Source organism: Haliaeetus leucocephalus, unplaced genomic scaffold (genome assembly GCF_000737465.1).
Source record: "Haliaeetus leucocephalus isolate CR32 unplaced genomic scaffold, Haliaeetus_leucocephalus-4.0 Scaffold871, whole genome shotgun sequence".
Taxonomy (NCBI): domain Eukaryota; kingdom Metazoa; phylum Chordata; class Aves; order Accipitriformes; family Accipitridae; genus Haliaeetus; species Haliaeetus leucocephalus.
In genome coordinates this window covers 3,774,510-3,794,124 of record NW_010973307.1, presented here as the reverse complement: position 1 = coordinate 3,794,124, position 19,615 = coordinate 3,774,510, and the positions used below count along the sequence as shown (strand labels likewise).

The 19,615-nt window shown below is 40.7% G+C and overlaps 1 protein-coding gene across 7 annotated transcripts in view; it reads right to left on the bottom strand.

The window, feature by feature from the left end:
- INTS9 (integrator complex subunit 9) overlaps nt 1-19,615 on the bottom strand; it is a 77,340-nt gene that overhangs the window by 37,924 nt on the left and 19,801 nt on the right. For all 7 annotated transcript variants that reach the window (XM_010583147.1, XM_010583150.1, XM_010583149.1 and 4 more), the window contains exons 7-11: nt 17,894-18,014; nt 15,722-15,856; nt 10,680-10,791; nt 4,703-4,883; nt 2,198-2,258 (exon numbers count right to left, since the gene is read on the bottom strand). In XM_010583147.1, the coding sequence (XP_010581449.1) occupies nt 2,198-2,258; nt 4,703-4,883; nt 10,680-10,791; nt 15,722-15,856; nt 17,894-18,014 (610 nt within the window). The remainder of the gene's footprint in view (nt 1-2,197; nt 2,259-4,702; nt 4,884-10,679; nt 10,792-15,721; nt 15,857-17,893; nt 18,015-19,615) is intronic.

Genomic DNA, 19,615 nt, shown 5'->3' with positions numbered 1-19,615 from the left:
TAGTGCAGGTTGCTCTGCTTCCCAGCGTTTACTCCACTTTCCAGTGTTTATACAGCAGCTCTAATTGAACACCCAAACACACAATCTAAGCTGTGTTAGACGACTTACTGTGAAATGTACAGTACTTACTTCAGATGGCAGCTCAGTCTGAAATGCCTAAAGGCTACAGCCATTTCATAGTTTGGGAGCCACAAGGATGTGCATACCGAGTATATCGTGTCATTTAGCACATTTAAGGCAATCCTTAGGCAAAAATGCAAGAAGCTTAAGAATGGCTTCCTATCAATGATATCCATGGATCTAGATAAAGCTGTTTGTGCATCTCATGATAAAATGTCCCTAGCTTTGTGGGTCATAACCTGTATGATTTGGCCTCGTCAACCAAAGCCTGTACCTGTAACAAGCACATTACTCCCTCTGTGCACTGCATTTTGTCACAAGGAAACTGATCTGTTATCTACTGCTGTGAGTTCTTTCCTAGATAATTACCTTGATCTACACATGAAGCACAGAGGAATGTCTCAACAGCTAAACAATAATTTGACAAAATCTCATTATCAACAGGCCTCTGGAGAATATAAAATATCCTAAAAATTAGAGGAGACAGTTATCAGTCTATAAACACAAATACCCATCATATAAAATGGATTAATTAATCCAGTCTTCGACAGCTGCATGTTTGGCTTCTCTTTTTTGGAAGCACTTTCACTTAAACCTGCCAGTTCCAGTGCATATTGTGAACTAAAATTTTGAAGCAATGTCTTTGGTAGAATATAGGCTGTCAGTGAAACCAGTGACACAGTGGATCAACAAGGACACCCCAGAAAGCAGAGGGGCATGGGAAATCAGAAAGCATAGCCAGCAGCATGGCTACAGTCTTGTATGCAGAGATCAGGCTTTGGAATTGATTTATCGGGGTGAATGAATTTTTTGGTTACAAAACCAGTGGTGAATAGGTGACTTGCCCTGCAGTCTGCATTATTCTTGGTAACAGATTGCACGTAATTCACTGTGCATCCTGCCTGAAATGCATTCCAAGCATCTGGAGAGAGTGAGGGCTTCTTGTCAGATCCTACTTCCAAAAATGCCTTTGAAACACCTACAGATGACATATATGATGGGCAATAGCAATTTCCAGAACAAGTCCCTGGATGAGATATCTCAGAGGGGAAAAAAAAAACCCAAAAAACAACAATGCCTGAAAAAGCTTTTAATCCCTGGACTCTTAATGGCCACTTTGCAAATCTCATCAAACAGTTTTGACCACAGGAACTAAAAGAGTCAGTTTTCTGAGACTGCATGCCCCAAAGGGCTCACTGTCTCGCAGGAGTAGGATTTAGCCAAAATTATTTCTCAGTCCCATTTCTTCCTTTCCCAGCCTGACTCTCATTTACTTCAGTGGGAAATCTACCTGTTCCCAGTGGAGAAAGTAAGATTTCCTTTCTTGATATGTGAGATAACTCTGAAGGCATGAGTTATGCCACATTTATTTAATGTTTGGTTGGCTAAAACTTCCCCTCAAATTATTTTGTTGCAGGGAATATCCCCTCAACATATGTTGCAGGGAGATTCCCCCCAAAGATAGGAATCTGATTCCTCTTTGCTTCACTAAGATGCTAGCTCAAGTAATTTCATTTAAAATTGCCAGTGACGGCACTCAGTGCTGCAGCTTTAACTTTTTTATATCAAACCTCTCTTTCAAGATACCATTTCTCCTGCAGCAGACAACATGGTGCCTATTTCAGCTAGGGAGGTAGGAGCTGGGATGACTAAGCTGTCTCTGATAAGTCTGATAAGTCTTAGTTTTACAGACTTTGAAATAAACTGCTTGGACAAAGGGAATATTCGTGGTTGCAGTCTGATAAGAGCAAACATTCAACCATGTGTATGCCAGATAGCCTTCTGCGGGGGAAGAAGTAAAACAGGCGAGCATATGTAAGTTATACACTGAAATAAACATCATGATAATTTTTGAGTTGAGGGAACACCATCATTCATTCCTCCCCCACACTCCCAAATTAATCACAGAAAGCAAAGGGAAAAAAAAACAACCAACCCCAAACTTGTATGAATAATGACACAGAACTATTAAAAAGCTGCAGAAGCATTCATCATAAAAACAACAGCCACACAGGACTGTTCCAGAAACCCTATCACTCTGTGATCTTAGCAAACAGTAAGACCATGGTTTCCTTACCTCAGCATGGGGAAAAGGAGGTTCTGGAAGATATACCTTTGTTTGTTTGTTATGACACAACCTTTAAAAGAAAAGGAAAATCAGCTGGGTTAGAGAGGTGCAGAACATCCTGCAGTTATCTGCTGCCATCTACTGTTAAACTTTTTCTGGAGAAAGCCACTTCCTATCTGTGGCATCAGGTGCAAAATCGCCAATTTGTTTTGTTGCCTCCAGCCTTTCTGTTCGGAGGACCAACACCTACAGGACAGGACAACTCAGTCATAGCGAGATCATGTAGAGAAGATGCAAGACAGCTGAAAGTAATTTTGTAGACAGTATGTAACAGAACTCCTTTGCTGCTGAAGACAAATTTGTAACTCAACATCCACATCAATTCATAGTCCAGACCTCAGCAGTTTTTGCAAAGCCAAATCACTTGTCAACAGAAAAATTCCACTTGCCTCATCCCACTTCTTAGCAGTGACTTGGTCCTTTTGTTCATTATAATCTAATTCCCTTATGCATTTTATTATTGCAGCTACAATGTCGGTAAACAGCCCCTGACCATGGCATAATGCTCACTGTTACCTGCTGTTTTACATCAATCATTTATTTTTAAAACATAAATATTGAAAGTTGTTGATTAGCTCTAGCCAGACTCCTGATTCATCCTATTACAGAAGTTAAAAAAAGATATTTGTCAGAGGTCTGTGTGATGTTACAATTATCTGTAGTGACACTGTCCTGGTGGCTTTTTCTGGGAAACACTACCCATCTCGTATTTTCTTCACTTTATTAAAAAGCAATAAGCCTGGGTCAAACTAAATTTGATAAAATGTAAGAGATACTTAAGAGCAGGACATTTCTTTCAGCTGACTAAACAGTAGAATAGGAAGGCTGGAATCCGTGAATTTCTACCCCAGTTCTGACCCCAAACCTCTATTTTACAGATGTTCAACCTCTGCCTCCATTTTCACATAAGTGAAACATTCACCTTACACAGAAGTGTTTGGAGATTAGTTAATGTTAGTTTTGACTTTTGAATATAAGCCACTACAGCAAGTGGAACTCAAAAAAACACTTGGGTGTCTGAATCCTGGCTAGACACAGCAGACAACAACCCAACTGGCACAAGTAACATCCCTGGCAGTATTATTGTAACAAGAATGAACTATGCAGCTACCACCTCCACTGCTACTGAAATGGAATCACCATGTAAGTACAAACCAAACAATTTTTTAACTATAAACTATGTGAGCCAAAACATCCTGGTGAGTACACTGAAGTTTGGCCAGAATACCTAGGCTTGATTTTCCTACTGTTGCGTAGAGTAACATGATTAAAATTCACCAGATTTCAATCCTCTTTACAATTCTCCTAAGGGATCAATTCACATAAGATTTCCAGGACCTCTCTCTTCATTCCTGAACTGCAGACTTAAAAAATCTGGAGCAGAAGAAAGGAAGGAAAAAGTTAACTTACTCTAATAACCTAGAGCACGTCTCCATTTGTAAGAATTTAGGAACAGTTACAAGTGTTTGGGTTCTCCTTTGCATGGCTCAGAATCACAGAATGGTTGAGGCTGGAAGGGACCTCTTGCGATCATTTAGTCCAAGCCCCTGCTCAAGCATCATCAGCTAGAGCAGGTCATTCAGGACTGCGTCCAATTGGGGTTTGGTGTCTCCATACATAGAGACTCCACAACCTCTCTGCACAACCTGTTCCGGTGTTTGACCACCCTCACAGTAAAAAAGTGTGTTTCTTTTGTTCAGATGGAATTTCATGTGTTTTAATTTGTGCCTCTTGTTCTGTCAGTGGGTCCTACTGAGAAGAGTCTGGCTCCCTCATCCTCACTTCTTCCCATCAGGTATTTCTATACATTGATAAGATCCCCCCCGAGCCTTCTGTTCTCCAGGCTGAAGAGTCCCAGCTCTCTCAGCCTCTCCTCATCTTTGTGGCCCTGTGCTGGCCTTGCTCCAGTAAGCTCATATCCTTCTTGTACTGGGGAGCCCAGAACCAGATACAGCACTCTCCATGTAGCCTCACCAGTGCTGAGCAGTGAAGGATCTCCTTCCCTGACCTGCTGGCAGTGCTCTGCCTAATGCAGCCTAGGATACTGTTGGCTTTTTTTTTTTGGCCATGAAAATACATTGCTGGCTCAGCAAAATTAAGCCTGAAAAATCTATTTTGCTTATACAGGGAGACCATCGTATAGTTTTGGGGGCACTGGATAAGACGTGCGAACAGGCACAGCTAAAATTCACTCAAGTCAGGTGCATAATTTAATCATCAGTGCAAGTACCAAAAAGCACAGATTGAGTTTGTACATTCTATAGGAAATTACGCTTCCCTAATTATAGAACATCTACTTACACACGCACGCACACCCTTGTGACTCAAGAAACGTGTTCACAATTCAAATCAAGTATATATTAGAATATGTCAAATAGAGATAACCTGCATATATCTATTTACCATAGCTGAGTGCGTGAATTGAGGGTGATGAAGCAGCCCTTTAACACCTACCATTCAGCAAAGATCTGGGAGAACTCAAGGGAGCTGTTGGCAACAGGTGAGATGAAATAAAAAGGGACATTGGAGAGTCCGGCAGAGTCAATATACTGATACAGGCACTCCAGCAGATCGTATATTACTCCAGAGGGGTAACAGGGAACCAGCACATTTCCTCCATTCCGGACAGTCATAGCTAAAGGAGCGAGAAAGTAAAAATCAATTAGCAGGGTTCATATTTAAAGTTTTTACTATAATTCCTTTAATCCAAATATTACATAAGGTATAGAAAGAAGCTCTTGCATGAATAAGCAGAACACATTATGCATACGAATTGGGAGGAACACTTCTGATCATTAAATACATCTATATACTGCCTCCTCCAGGCTTAGTGGAGCGAACGATTATACTCCATTAGCTGGGGGGGCCACGTAACAGACTGAGCACATGCAAAACTCTTGACACGAGAGGGCGGTCTTGCACTGGCACATGAGGATAAATGAGTGACACAAAACACCTTACCATCAAAATAAACCCTGCTCCATCTATTAGCTGTCCACCAGAGGGGAAGGACAACAGTTCACAGGGCTTAGCTGAAAGCACTACACATGGTAAACTGTTCTGTACTCAGTTTTCAGTGCTCTAAATGAAAGGCTGAAGATGTGGTTGTTTCAAACAGCCCTCAAAGGTAGAAGTGTGTGGTGGAGTGTTTCTCCTTTTTAAAAGCTCTAAATATTTCTGTCCTTTCAATATAACAAGAACAATTTAAAATCTCTGTGAATTGTAGACAGCATGGGACTAGAGAAAAATGAAGAAAAGAAAAAATAGGTTTACTCTGTAATTGAAACAGATTTGAGTACAACAGCAAAAGCAAGTACAGAGCATATACTTTGTTCTTTTGGCAGAATGAATTACAAAAATGCTGTACCTTATGGGAAAATGGAAATATTTTGTCCAGCTCACTGAGCAATTGCTGCCTCACTAGGATTTAATCTGTGGTCATGGAGTAAAACCATCTACTGATGTTAATTGCAGTGCAGCAGCAGTAACATTATGCATCAAGGCATTACACAAAAAGCTGTGGAAGAGCCTGAAAACACATATATTACGCCCTGCCATAATCGATTCCTTGACTTCAATTTATTGACAAGCTTTGATAGGGTATGGATTTAGCACATTAAGGGTCTTTTTGCCCCACCTACATGCTCAAGGGAGATTTTTATGGCTGAATATTTAAAGGTTTTATGGAGTTAGGGAAATGCACAGACTCCGTAGTAGGATTTTTCACATGCATTTGGGTGCTTAACTCCTTTTAGCCGTCAGTGCCTATTACACACTGCTGTCAGTAACAACTGGTGGTCAAAGACACCTTCTGTATCAGAGTTATTAAATGCAGCGTAGTGGGTTTATTGCCTAGGTTTTCTCTGGGTCACATACAAAACTATACCATCAAAATACTTGTGAATATGAATAGCAATACTTTACATTTTTCTAGAATGTGAGATATTAGAAAACATCCCAGCAATGTGTTATATTATCCCTCTTACATGGGTAAGTCTAAACTATCCCATCTGTAAACAGGATGTGAAGAGAGGAATGAGGAGATTACGAACGATATTTTCAAAGCCATCTGGGGGCTGAAAGTTAAGCCTCTGGCTCCAGGATCAGAATTTGCCATTGCTTCATTATGCACCCAAAAACTCTGCAAAGAGGAAAGATAAGTACCTATAATCACAGCAGCAAGAATGCTGCATGGGCCAGAGACAGGGAGCATTAGTGATTAAGTGGAAAATGCTACAGAAAGGGCTATGTCTGCAGCTCTGTCTCTGCTCTGAACAAAGATACTGGCTGAAACACCAAGGTGTGTGTCTCCATGAAACAGGTTCCTTTTTCTTTCACTCCGGCACCAACTAGCTTCACCTGGTTAAGACGAATGGCTCCCTCCTCCCTCCGAGGAGGCAGGAGGAAGAGCTTTCATCTAAAGATGGGCTGGTTAAAGAATTTGTCCGGGCCATGAAAAACGTGTTTCATTCCTAAGCCTCAGAGTTTGAATTCACAGCTCTCCCTTCCCTGCAGCCATTGGCTTGCTATGGGAACCTCAAGCCTCTTCTGTTGAAAACAACCAGAAGTTCAAGATTCCTGGGGCCACAGAGAAAATAACAGAGGGTAAGGTCTTGGAGAAGACACCAACTTGAGTTTCTGTTCCTATGAAAACCACAGAGCTGGTTACCAATAATTAATATAAAATCACAATCTACGGAACAGAGCACTCTTCCAGCCAGCTGCCCTACCCACTAGGCCACCAACCCAGGGCTGCTGGCCCCTTGAATCTCACATTTCTGGCAGTATGGGGATGCACCTTTGTAACTGGCCTGGTGAATACTCCTAGTCACCGGGACAGGAAAGCCACCACCTCTGACAACGCTCTGTGTGACAGCTTTTTGGTTTAGAATACACTACTCAGTTTCACCGTGCAAGTTTATTTCTAAGTGCTGGGGTCAGCACAGCTGGGCCCTACTTCTTGAGGGTGCTGTTAAGTGGTTCCATAAAGGGATAAGAATTACCTCTGAGCTTCTCCAAAACAGGGATGAAAACCTTTACAAGCATATTGCTTCCCATGCAAGCAGCAGGTCCAATCTGGCTCTATGCGCCACTACGGCAACTTTCTACAGTTGTCACTAAGAGGACACGTATATTCGAAAGCTGTTTAAAGCCCAATTTATCTCTGTGACTGATGGATGCACTCTCTTGATAAAAGTTGCATAATAATCTTGGCATTTCAAATTTAGTCTCCTTCAGTAGCTCCGTAACAAGTTGTTCAATTTACAACTCACAATGAGATACTTGCTTTTCGAACAGCTGCCACCACAAGGTCAAGTTGGCACCTAAAAAGCAAACTGTGCTCTTTTCTGCTTTATATAAACACATGCACACACACACAGAGGCACGACCGCACACGCACACAAAATATCACAAACTGTCCCTACAGACAGTCTGGCAATTTTGCTGATGATGCCCAAGGCAATGTAAAAATACAATTGCTTTTCTCGAGCTGCAGAGTGCTGGTGCTGCAGTGCTGAGCACAGAAAAAAGGGGTTTGAGCTAAACTGAGAAGAACTTGGAGATGTGACAAAGCATGGTTTCAGTGCTGCACACACAATGCGGAGAGGAAATCATGCATGTGACTTGGTAATAATGGAAATCAGCATCTACAACTCTACATGCAGGGATGAAAACAGAGATCAAGGTGAAATTTTCACACTTCCATTTCTGTGCTTTGCAAGACTTACTCACAAACGTGCTGTTACCTCATGATACACATTTTTGGTAACTTTCCAGTGCCTGCTTTAGAGTTTTTACCTAGTGTATTCTGAGCTTCTTCTGAAGTCCCCTGAACATTTCGGAAATGGGAAAAATATATGAAAACTACTGTGCTCAGATTGCCTACTCTATAGCTTTTCCCAGTAACCAACTGCATTTTGGACTTCTTTATACATTTGAAAGAAAACTGATCCACTATTTTCTTCTCCTGATGTTGGGGTAGATGTGTAAACACTGCTGGTGTTATGTAAAAGACAGCCCTACCACTACATTATTCATGGCGTTATTTAATTTCTTCAGGTCGCTGTGTTTTTTTGCTAAATATCACTCAAATTCCAGATTCTTACAATGGCATCATTTTAAGCATATATCTTCCTTTGGTCTTTACTAGTTTTCTAATTTCTCTGAGTTTGTCTCATTCAAGATAGAAGCTGGCTTGAAGACCTTCCGCAAAACCCTCAAAATAGTTCAGAATGTTTCTGTAAACCAGAACAACTTGTGCAGGTGAACACCCACCTGTACCTACATATGTAACACATTTACTTACATGCATTCATCTTTTGGATTTTGCTTTGGCCTAAGCTACATCTCTAAGACTTTGTTTAATTTTTAAAAGCATTTTCATTAACAACAGTCTCACTCTTGTTTATTCAGCATACAGCTGTTGCAGTTCAAGACACGAGTGACCACCAAGGTGCTTGCTAGAGCACATTTGCAGCAGAGTTGGCAGCGGGGCAACATGTACCAGTCCTCGGTCTCTCCAGTACAAAGTCTAACATTTCAGCTCAGACTTGCTTCCTTGGTGGCTTAAGGTAAGATGATAGGATGTGACCATGCTACCATCTGTCAGGGGGCAGTAACCCCCATAAAGGTCCAGAAGGGACAGAGAAGAGCAGCACATCTGGATCTAGCACAACAAGGTCACCAAAGCTTATCTGCGACAGCTCATAGGGTAATAAAATTAACAATGCTTAAAAACATTGAAAACACAGACAGTAATACACACACACATACAAACACATGCATCACCTAGGAAAGCAAATCACAGGTGTTAAGAACTAACACAGCTTCAAGGGGAGGTTGAACAAGTTCCTGGAACAGAAATCCACTGAACATTACTAACTACACAAAAGCCATGTCTGATTCAGGAAATTCCTGAAATAAAAATACTTAAAGGCTATGAGATTATAAGGGGAAAGTATTATGTAGTCTTGTCCTGTTGTTCTACTCTGCGCTAGACATCTGCTCATGATTCCTGCTGGAGTCAGGATGCTGGCAGAGAGGATCTTCGGTATAATCCAAGATTACAATTCTTATAAAATGCCAAAACACACTCTATTAATAGGTATTTACACTACAATGAATCATCCTGACCCTGTAACTTGTTTTTTCATATAAACAAAACCCACATAATTTTACCTTGCACCTCCGACAACAGGACCCATGACTCCTGTTTGAACCGAAACTTGTCCTAAACAGGGATATCTGATTTTGATTTAGATGATGGAGAAATCTACCACATCCTTTGTATCATTTGCTTTCCACTACCATGGCAGTCTCATACTGTGACTGTGAGACAGTACACAGATATTCAGAACTTGTGAACACGCACAAGCATTTTAGAATGGGAAAAAAACCAAAGTATTGTGTGTTTTTATTTCACCAAGGGTACATTCACATGTAAAAAGTAAGACTAAGAATTGTTTGCACTTCTGTTCTGTTCTCAGCCTTATTCTGCAATCTTGGGTAAGCCACCTAAATACTATAGCTCAAATTTCTCCCAGGTGTGTAACAGGGGCCAGAACACTTGCTTACAGTGAGGATTCCCTGATTTAGACTCCTAATGTCTTTTGATAACCTTTGTAGTAATCCTCTTATCACAAGCTTTTTAAGCTTATTTGTAAAAAGTAGTTAGTTTAAAATAAAAGGAAGACCTCTGATAAAAGAACAGGTAATATACAGCAGGACAGACATGAGAAAGTGGTTTGATGACAGAAGGGTGAGAGCACAGAGGAACTGAGGTGGGGGAAGGGGAGAAAAGGAGAGAACAGCACTGGATGTGATATTCCAAACAGACAGGAAAATGCTGCCATTCACACTGATATCACAGCTTTGCAATTATCAGCTTTTCCAGCTGTGAAAGCGTCTGATTAGGTTTTATATTTCTGGGGTCTATAAATACATCTTGATATATTTTTTTAAACAGAGATTGTGCTGTTTGCTTTTGATATATTTAAAAATCAGGTGTAAGAAGGGAAGCAGATGTGCTTGTTTTCAAAACTGAAAGTCATAAAAAAAGCATGTAAAGATTTTACACTGGCTGATATACAGGAAGGAAATAGTAATATTTCAGCTGGGAACAATATCCAAAACCTAGGCAACACGTAGTCTGTTGGCAGCTAAGCGACATACTTAGCAAACCAAGAGCAGCAGATGATTAAAACTCATTATACCTGTTCCATTCCAAAACATTTTAGGTACAACTTGTGTCTCTCCAAGCACTTACTGTATTAATGACATCAGGAGCACATCGTAAAATCTAAACAGCTAGTTTTATGCCAGAAGCTATAGCTGGACAACTTATTCAATTCCAGGAATCTCAGAATTATTTCCCACCCAAAGCAATAAATAAAATGATAAAATAGGCAAAAGACTTCTTTCAATGACCTACCCAAGTTGCTGCAGAACTCTCCTACCATGCCGTCTGGGTTAGCAGTAGGGATTTGTGTAAGACCCGTCAGGATGAGAACATCACTATTTTTAAGAGAAGCCTGGTCCATGGGCTGAAACACAGCACAGTGAAATAAAATGAGTAACGAGAGTTATAACACAAGGTTTCTCTGCTCTGTACCAAGACGACTGCAATACAAAATAGGTACAGCGACCAAGAAAGAGAACACATGGAACACTTTAAACTTAACATTCCTCCATCTGTGAAAACCCAATTGGAGTTAATAAAAATACATACAACTGTTTACCTGCATACCACAGCCCAAAACAAACAACAGAACTGTAACCGGATCCATTGCAAAGTAGTCTCCATAGACTAATCATTTCATGGCCTCAAGAGCTCAACACTGAAAAGGCAATACTTTGCCGAGGATGTGGCAGTACAGTCAGGAACGGTTTGACACTTGCATTCCTTCTCCCTTCCCTTTGCAAATGAAGGTGTCAGCTTTGATTTCCAGGGCTCACTGTCTACAGGGGGCAGTACCATTTTCCTCAACCATTCAGTGGATTCTCTTTGGAAGAGATAAGATCAGGAAAGGACTTTGGGCTTGAAGCTCTCAATTTTGTGTATGAATCTGAACGCCACACAAGGCTTTCCCTTGACTGTGAAGTCTGCTCTTCTGCCCACAGTATTACAACCATGACTTTCAAATACTCATTTCAGATTGTTTGCACAGGCCTTTTAAGAAGTCTGGTTTTGTGAAATGGTAAATGGCTACTGCTGGTAGAAAAGAGAAATGGGTTTAGATTCCTTAATAGTGATAAATTTTGTTAATTTATCTAAGAAATAATCACTTACACATATTAATTTTTTAATGTAGCTATAGTATCAGGCCAAACAGACAAGTAGTTCCTTAAAAGTCAGCAGTTGAAAACAGATGAAAAATCATAGCTTCAACTGCACAAAAAAAACCCCACCATGCAAAAAAATAGTGCTCCCAATGCAACACCAGAGCTAAAATAAGAGAAAATATGACTTGGCTTCCTAGTCTCCCCCTAGTGAATCAGTTTAGCACTATGCCCTCCTACAATACCTTTCTTTGAAGACTGTGCTAGAGGCTAAGCTATGTCAAAGTGAAATAAATGACTTCACAGGGCTATGACCTCTGATCAGCTGGGTCTACAGTGTATGTTGTACTGACGACCTACAGTCATAGGTACAATCCTAGATTATGCAGTGCTGAGGGTAGCTATCACGAGCATCTATCCATGCCACGTCTGCTTCCTGGTGGACAGAAGAGTTTATACCTGCACAGTCTATCTTGTGGCTCACAGATTCAGCAGAGGGACTGACGATTAAATGGTCCAAGGAAACAGTGTGGCAACTTGGTGACTGGCAGGCAGTCTAATGTTAGAGCAAACCTTGCTTTTGCGTCTACTGTGCATAAAGGCTCACACTTTTTTCACTGAGGTCAATCATTTGACATGTTTTATACCGGCACTTTATTAAAGCAGAATGAAAATGCATACCCACTTCTCTCCATTAGCAAACAGAGTAGATGTTCAGAATTATACTTAAGTGTGACCTGATACTAAATATATATTCTTGATACTCAAAATTTAGCATAATTCAATCTTGCAAAGGCAAAATCTACTTCTCTCTCTGCAGATGCACGACAGCTATGGTGAAAAGTTAACTTTAAGTCTCACTCTGGGCTGGGATGCACTTCCCACAGCTACTATTCAAGCAAAGGTAGGCAACTGTAGCCAGCTGCATGGTATTTTATGGTTATTTATTCTTAATAGACTCTCTCTAGTCTCATCAAACAGAAAGACTTCTACCAGAAGAGACTGATGAAGTGATTTCCTCTACTGAACTTAGATGATCACTGTGTAGCTAATTCCCTTGCTCACAGTCCCTCAGTGCCATTCCTTATTTGAAAAAGACCTTGCTCTGTCAAACATGCAGGGGAATTTCACATCAACTTTGACAGAAGTTTACACTGTGCACTGCCTTGCAGGACCAGACCTGTTACGTGAGATTTATTGCAATCTTTGACTCTACATAGCATGTCTGTGAAAATGAAATGCCAATAATGCAATAAAAAATAATATTGAATCTGCCTGTGATAATGTACGTAATGATTATGCCGTATTAGATACGCATAATTTCAGCTGCTATTGCACTGAGAGGGCTTGCATTGATTTTTGTGGGTTAATGTAAAGAATATGTCTTAAAAGGCTTTTAGTGACATGTCTGAACCTATGCTGTCAACTCCTGTTCTCCACTTCAGTGGCAACAGTGTCAATTCTAGCCTCAGTAGAGGGTGAAGCAAAATTTTCAACAGAAACCATCTGCCAGAAGACAGAAGTAAAGGGAACAATTAATGGTGCCAGACTGAACTCTCAAACAAACTCTTTAAAGCTCTTCAGTTATTTTCAGCAGCTATGAATACAGTCTTGCTGAACCCTTCACTTGCACTTCCTACAGACCCACTGCGGATTTCACAAGATATTCCTGCTGCTGCATCCAAGATCAACCCAACAACCAGCATTCACTGCACCCAGTTTCAGCTAATCTGCACATCCTGGGCCATGTCTAAGCTAAGCTAACTGCTTCACTTTCTATCTGTTGTTAATAGAGATGGAATTACTACAGATGTACCATAACTCTCTGCTGATTATAGATGTAACCTAGATGCAACTTAAAATTTCAAGAAAACTTTAAGGTGTAATTTATACCAAAGAAGCGATCCTTCCCATGACTGATAATTCCCACCCGTGCTGCCATCTCCACTATGTCAGCACTTAAATCCCAGTGCTGGCAAAAGGGAGAAGGAGGGAAGGCCTGGGTGGGGGCCCAGTTTCAGTTAAGCAAGATGAACTTTATCCTGTTTGCACCTTGAGAGAAGGAAATGCTTTCCAGGCTATTACTGTTTATATTAGACAAGATGTAAGAGGAAGAAGCCTTCTTCCATTTGTATGCCCAAATAATCTGTGTCTTATCACCCTAAACAAACAAACGGCTGATGAGAGCTTGGTCAACTGATGCCCGTTTTTAATAACTATGGAGGGAGTTCCAGAAGACTGCAAAAGTGCTAAGGTTTTACTATAATTCAAAAAGCTCTGGATATGTATTTACATAAATATATGCTGATTAACTGGATATAATTTTTAAAACAAAATGCAGTGACTGTTTCCATACACTGTTAAAAGATAGGAATTTCATTATGACTGCTTACCATGATTCTATGGAAAAACAGGTCAGACAAACAACTTTTCATCCCTGATGAAAACATGCTGATTTGTTGAACACAATTTTTGACTCTGTGCCACTCAAGATATTGTTATCATTACATAATGTCTGTCAAACATCAAATAGATGAAGAGCTGGTTGGCAGCTCACAAAAAGCACTAGGCATTACAAAATGACCATATTGTAGGAGCTTGTACTGGTGTTCACAGGGATTTAAACTAGAACAAGAACTATCCATTGTCTTCAACAACCACTTGGAAGGAAATATAAGATGATGATGGTATCTGAAATGCAAATGATATCTGGGAACATTTGTGATGTGGTAAATAACAAGGAAAAGGCAAAATGAATGCAATTTCAACTATCTGGCAAGCTATTCCTTCAAACTATGTGTTAGTATAAAATAATGCAAAGTGCAATGGACCTTATGCTAAAAAATGAGGGTCTTGGAGAGCATGTGGGACAAGCAACACTGTCAGCAGAGTGAATAGTCCAGGTTTCATATCTTGTTAGCAAACAGCGTAGGTCCCTAGGGATTCAGGTAGGCTTGCAGTACAGTTTCCTGCACTCATTAAAGCTGAAACTGTCCTGTCTAACTGCCACCACTTCTGCTGCAGGTTGCAGTGAGTGCACATCTGCTGCCCATGGGCTGTACTCTTACCGGCAGTTCATTCACACACCATTCCCTGCCACAGGGAGGTAGTTTCCTTAAAACCACAGACTTTACCAGAAGTTTCCAGAGAAATGTTCACCTTTGGAAAATGATGAAGCATGGCCAGTCTAACGTGATAAACTGAATCACTATTTCATGTAAATTAAGAGAAAACACTCTCAGTCACCAAACTACTTCTTATAGTGCAAAGTTTCTCCTCACAGAAATATTCCACTCATATATTGTCAAACACTGCTGCTGCTCTTTCACTAGAAGGTGACGAAAGAGCACTATGCAGGCCAGTATGAGGCTGATGAGAAAAAGGGATTTAGAGACTCTGATACATTGCATGTAGCTAAGTACAGCCATACTATTAAGGATGGTTTATCTATTGCAGTTGTTCAGCTCCTGAGATCAAGCTTTTAAATGAAGGATGCTCAGAAGCAAAGCTCTTTAGAAGATACTCACCTTGGGGGAAATTACTTACTGATCATGAACCTGACACATTTTCTAAATTATTTTTAAATACCTCCTGCTAATATTGCTTTTAACTATTTTGACAACTTCTGAAGCATACAGTACTGCAAACTTCAAGCCATTCTTCGCACTAAGAATTTATGGATCTAGAGAGAATTAATTTACTGGAAATTACATCTACAGCACTATAAAGACTTTGCCCTTAGCAGAGCAGGGTGGAAAAGTTGGCAGCCAGTTAGCTATCATTTCTCCCAAGGAAGGATGTTTCAGAAGTGATATAGAAGCAGGCTGTGAACTGCCTGTAAAGACTCTTCAGTGAAATATGGATTTTAAAAAAAGTCACTAATGCTCTATTGTTTAACTCTGTCGAAAATTTCCTATTTAAGGTGAAGGAGAATTTCCCAGCTGGTGAGTAAGTTAACATCAAATCATAGATAACAAAGAATTTTAGTTGTCTTTCCCTAGTAACTATTGATACCTGTACACGTATCAGGGTAGTATGTCTTCTCAACACCTATTAAGTCTAGACAATTGCTAACAGAGGTACCTTAGTACAGCTTCTATACTACACCTGATCCCAGCTGGAATAAGCCCCTCCCTTTTTTTGGAGCAAAGACACTTCACCCTGTAGAAGACTAACAAAAGTCAGAGGCTGTACCTGAGGGTGTGTTGTAAGTAGGGAAGATCCTGAAACATAGGAAACCTTTTCATAGTGTGACTGGATAATCCAATTGGAACTTCCAAGAGCATAGCCCGAGCTGAGAGGGGTGACCTGCACAGCACCAAACAGCTCCTGAAACACACAGCAAGAGACATTAACTTGAGTGAACCCCCAAGAGAAGTCAAACAGGTCATTTTATCATCAGTGATGTCAATTTTAAAAGTAGTTCTGCTACTCAAAGCCTTTATGAAGCTAGTTTCCCAAGCTTTATGTCTGCTGTTTTTATTTACCCATGTCTAACAGGACACATACTCTGAGAAAAGCTTTTCCTGAGGTAGGACCTTCATAAAGTCTCTCTTCCATGTGAATTCTATGGCATCTAGCTGAGTTCACATGGAGCCGTAACTCTAAACAGAGGAATCAGCTGGGGTCTTGATCCTCTGCCTGCCTTTGCTGTATTGAAGAAGCTTGTAGGAGCTTTACATCTTTGAAGACTCTATACTCCCTTAGTCAAATTTTATTGGTATTGGCCAGCAGGAGAGAAGGAAGGACAAGTAGTTCCATGCTGATATAAAACTCTGTTTGGGTTACACTTTTTGCTGTGGAAAACATAAACTTAACTTCAAACTCACTTTCTAACTTTATTTCTTTTTAAATGCTATCTACTGGTGATTTAGAAACAACACTGTGCAAACCCAATCCAAATTGCAGTTTCAGCTCCAAGCATAAGCAACCTGATGTGGTCTGCTTTCCAGGTGTCATTAGAAAGTGTATTGCTTTATCTGTATACAGTAATGTGTTATACTTGTTTTGAGAAAGGAAAATAAGCCTCCATATATACCTCACTAATGTGATCTACCTTCTGGTTACTGAATAATGGAACAAGCATCTGATTCATGCAATACTAATGATTTTTCTAGTATCTCAATACATATTTGGATGCCTTGCAAAACAAGGCAGGGCCTCCATCCCTCAGAGTGTATAAACCAAGGCTCTAGATTCTGCTGATATGCAGACATGTAAAATGGACAACAAGCCATTCTTGATGCTGTCACCCAGTTTTGGGTTTACTGGCAAATTAGGGTCCAATTATTTTAAAAGTTAGCTTTGGGAAGAGATAAAATATGTCTCTTTTCCCAGTAACTATAAAAGAACGATTGGCTCAGATGCACAGATCTAAAATTAGGCAAGATACATCCACACCGTGAGGATAGTTGAAAATTAACAGTAACCACCCACGAATATTGAGGAGTCCAAATGCCTTCAACCCATCCAGTTGCTAGACAAAGCTCCAGGTGTTACTTATGTCAGCAACCATGTTAGTGGTGGCTCAGGGTCTTTTTTCACCAGCTATAGTACAGCACCACAAAAACCCAAATCCACCAAATTTAGTACACAGCAGCACTGGTTACTGTTTCAAACTGTCTTACACATAAACGGCAGTCTCCAAACTTCAGTGGCCCATTGCTTAAGAAAAAGGAGCAAATAAAAAGCTTTGGGTACACAACTTACTTTAACCCACCTTTTTATTTCTTACGGCCCTCAGCAACAATAGCAGGTATCATGGCCCACATACTGCCTACAGGCCATAAGGGAACAGTGTATCTGCAGAATTGTTGGTTCAGTTCATTCTAGCACCTACAATGGATTATAGTCAATGGCTTTATAGACAACAAATGTTAGCTGGGAACCCTGGGAAAGGAGTTTTGGAAGTTCAGGTCGAACCATTAGGTTTTGTTTACAATCCCTAATTTGCAGTATAAAAGAAAGTGGAGGCTAAAGCACTCAGAAGATTCCCAGAAGTGAGATATGGTAACTCAGAAGGGGATGCGGCTCACAGACAGAGAGGATACATTCATTTGGTACATCCTCCCAGCTCTCAGTGGGCCAGCCATCAACTCCAAATTTGAAGGTATGCTGCCTTAAAATTGGCCTCCCCAAGGAAAAGGAGAAACAAATGGATACTCCCTGATTTCACCAAACAAGAACCCTTCCTGAGAGGCAGGCTGAGGGACATTCAATATAATCTCATCTTGTTTTCCTAGGCTAGGGTAACTAGATCTTACACAGGACCTAGAGGGAAATCAGAAAAGGAAGGGCATTTCCAGAGAAAAGCTGGGAAACAACAAGTTGTTACTTTGACCTGAGGACAGCTTCACAGGTACTCACAATTTTCTGAGAATACCCGACCAGCTGGATCTTACTGAGTGCAGCGTTCACTTCTGGCATGGTATAGCACTTCCTCCACATAGACACCTCCACCGCGTCCTTCAGAGGGGCGGGCAGCAATCTGCAAAGATCAACGGGATGCGGGCTTTTCAGAACTTCCTGATGGACCACCAGCTTTTACTCCCAATAATATTCTCCGGATCTTAAATTTTTCTCTTTTTTCTTTTTATATTTTAAATATGCCTGGTGCTTCAAAGTGAGGAGCAAGACTTTCTGCCTGTTGAGGAACAGAACCACACTCTCCGTTTTGCCTCACCCCAAAGACTGCTCTCCTTCAGCTCTCTTTGTTGTTGTTCCTATTCAGCCCTTTCATCAAAGAAGTAGCTGTGATGAAGGTGTTACAGCAACTCTTATGTTATTTCCAGCACTGATGAAAGATGCTGGCTGATCTGACATATCAACATGAAATGCACCACTAGAATTGGTAGAGATGACTGGGATCTTGGATCAGTGTCTATTTTGCATATCCTAAGAACTTGAAAACAAAAGCAAGCCACAATCTTGTGATTAAAATACAGGTACCAGACCATGAACAAAGGCTGGCTCTGCTCTCATTTTTGTCACCAGTCTCTTACAAGAGCATGTGCCCCTGCATCTCAGCTTCCTTGCCTTCAACTCAGATACCCCACTTCCCTTCCGAGTGGGCTGGCAAGGATACATCAGCTGACACTGCAGAGCTCTTTGAAATCCCCTACACGGAAGTATTTAAGATGTTTTACACTAAAGTAAAATCCATCCATTCTGCTCTTCACAGACATTGCAAGTTAGCTGGACAGCGTTGTCAAGGGAAGAAGTGAACTGTAATGTCACAGGCTGCAAGAGAGATGGCTAACTTCTGGGAAATAAATCTTCCTTAGCAACATGAACTGAGGCAGGAAGCAGCACAGCTGCCAAATGTGCAAGAAGAATAGGATTTTTTTTGTATATTAAACCAATGCTAAATCAAAGGCTAATTCAAACCAATTTCCAAAGATTTATGGAAATTGGTCAAGTTTCTTTGATCAATTTGTTTAAAGGAATTTAATTTATTGTTATATCTACTAGGTCAGTGAACTCCTCCATAATTTAAGATACTGAAGAAAGGATTAAGGCCAGCTATTGCCAAGACCGCTGTACAGGTCTAGTGTGATAACTGTAATTCCAGCACATGCTGGCTGAAAGCATACTGTGCTTAAGGAAACAAACAAAACATTCAAGGTCTTTTTTGGGAAGTCATAAGCAACAAAAGGCCAAACAATGTGGATAGTTGTCCACCACTGCACTGAAGCAAAGTGCCTGTAAAAGCCTTTAACCTACCATAAGAAGCATTTAGTGTTAGATGCTTTCAGGAGCTTCTCTTCTGGGAAGAGGAGAATGTATCTCCAGGTAATGAAGAAAAGTGGGGAATTGTCCTTGCTGACTGAAGTAAGTTTCTATTAGCCTTGACTCTGTGGCTACCCTGTAAATATACTCTGATCCCTAACAGAGACCAGTGGCACCAGTCTCCAGTGGTTTCATTCTTTGCTGAGTGGCACACAGAGACAATGAGGACTGCTGGTTCCTCAGATGTGTCCCTGCTGGCATTCAACCTGTCACCCCCACTTTTAAAATTTGTACAGAAAGTTACTAGAGGATATTTTAAAGTCCTGAGTGAATCTACTAACATCCTATTATGGATCACCT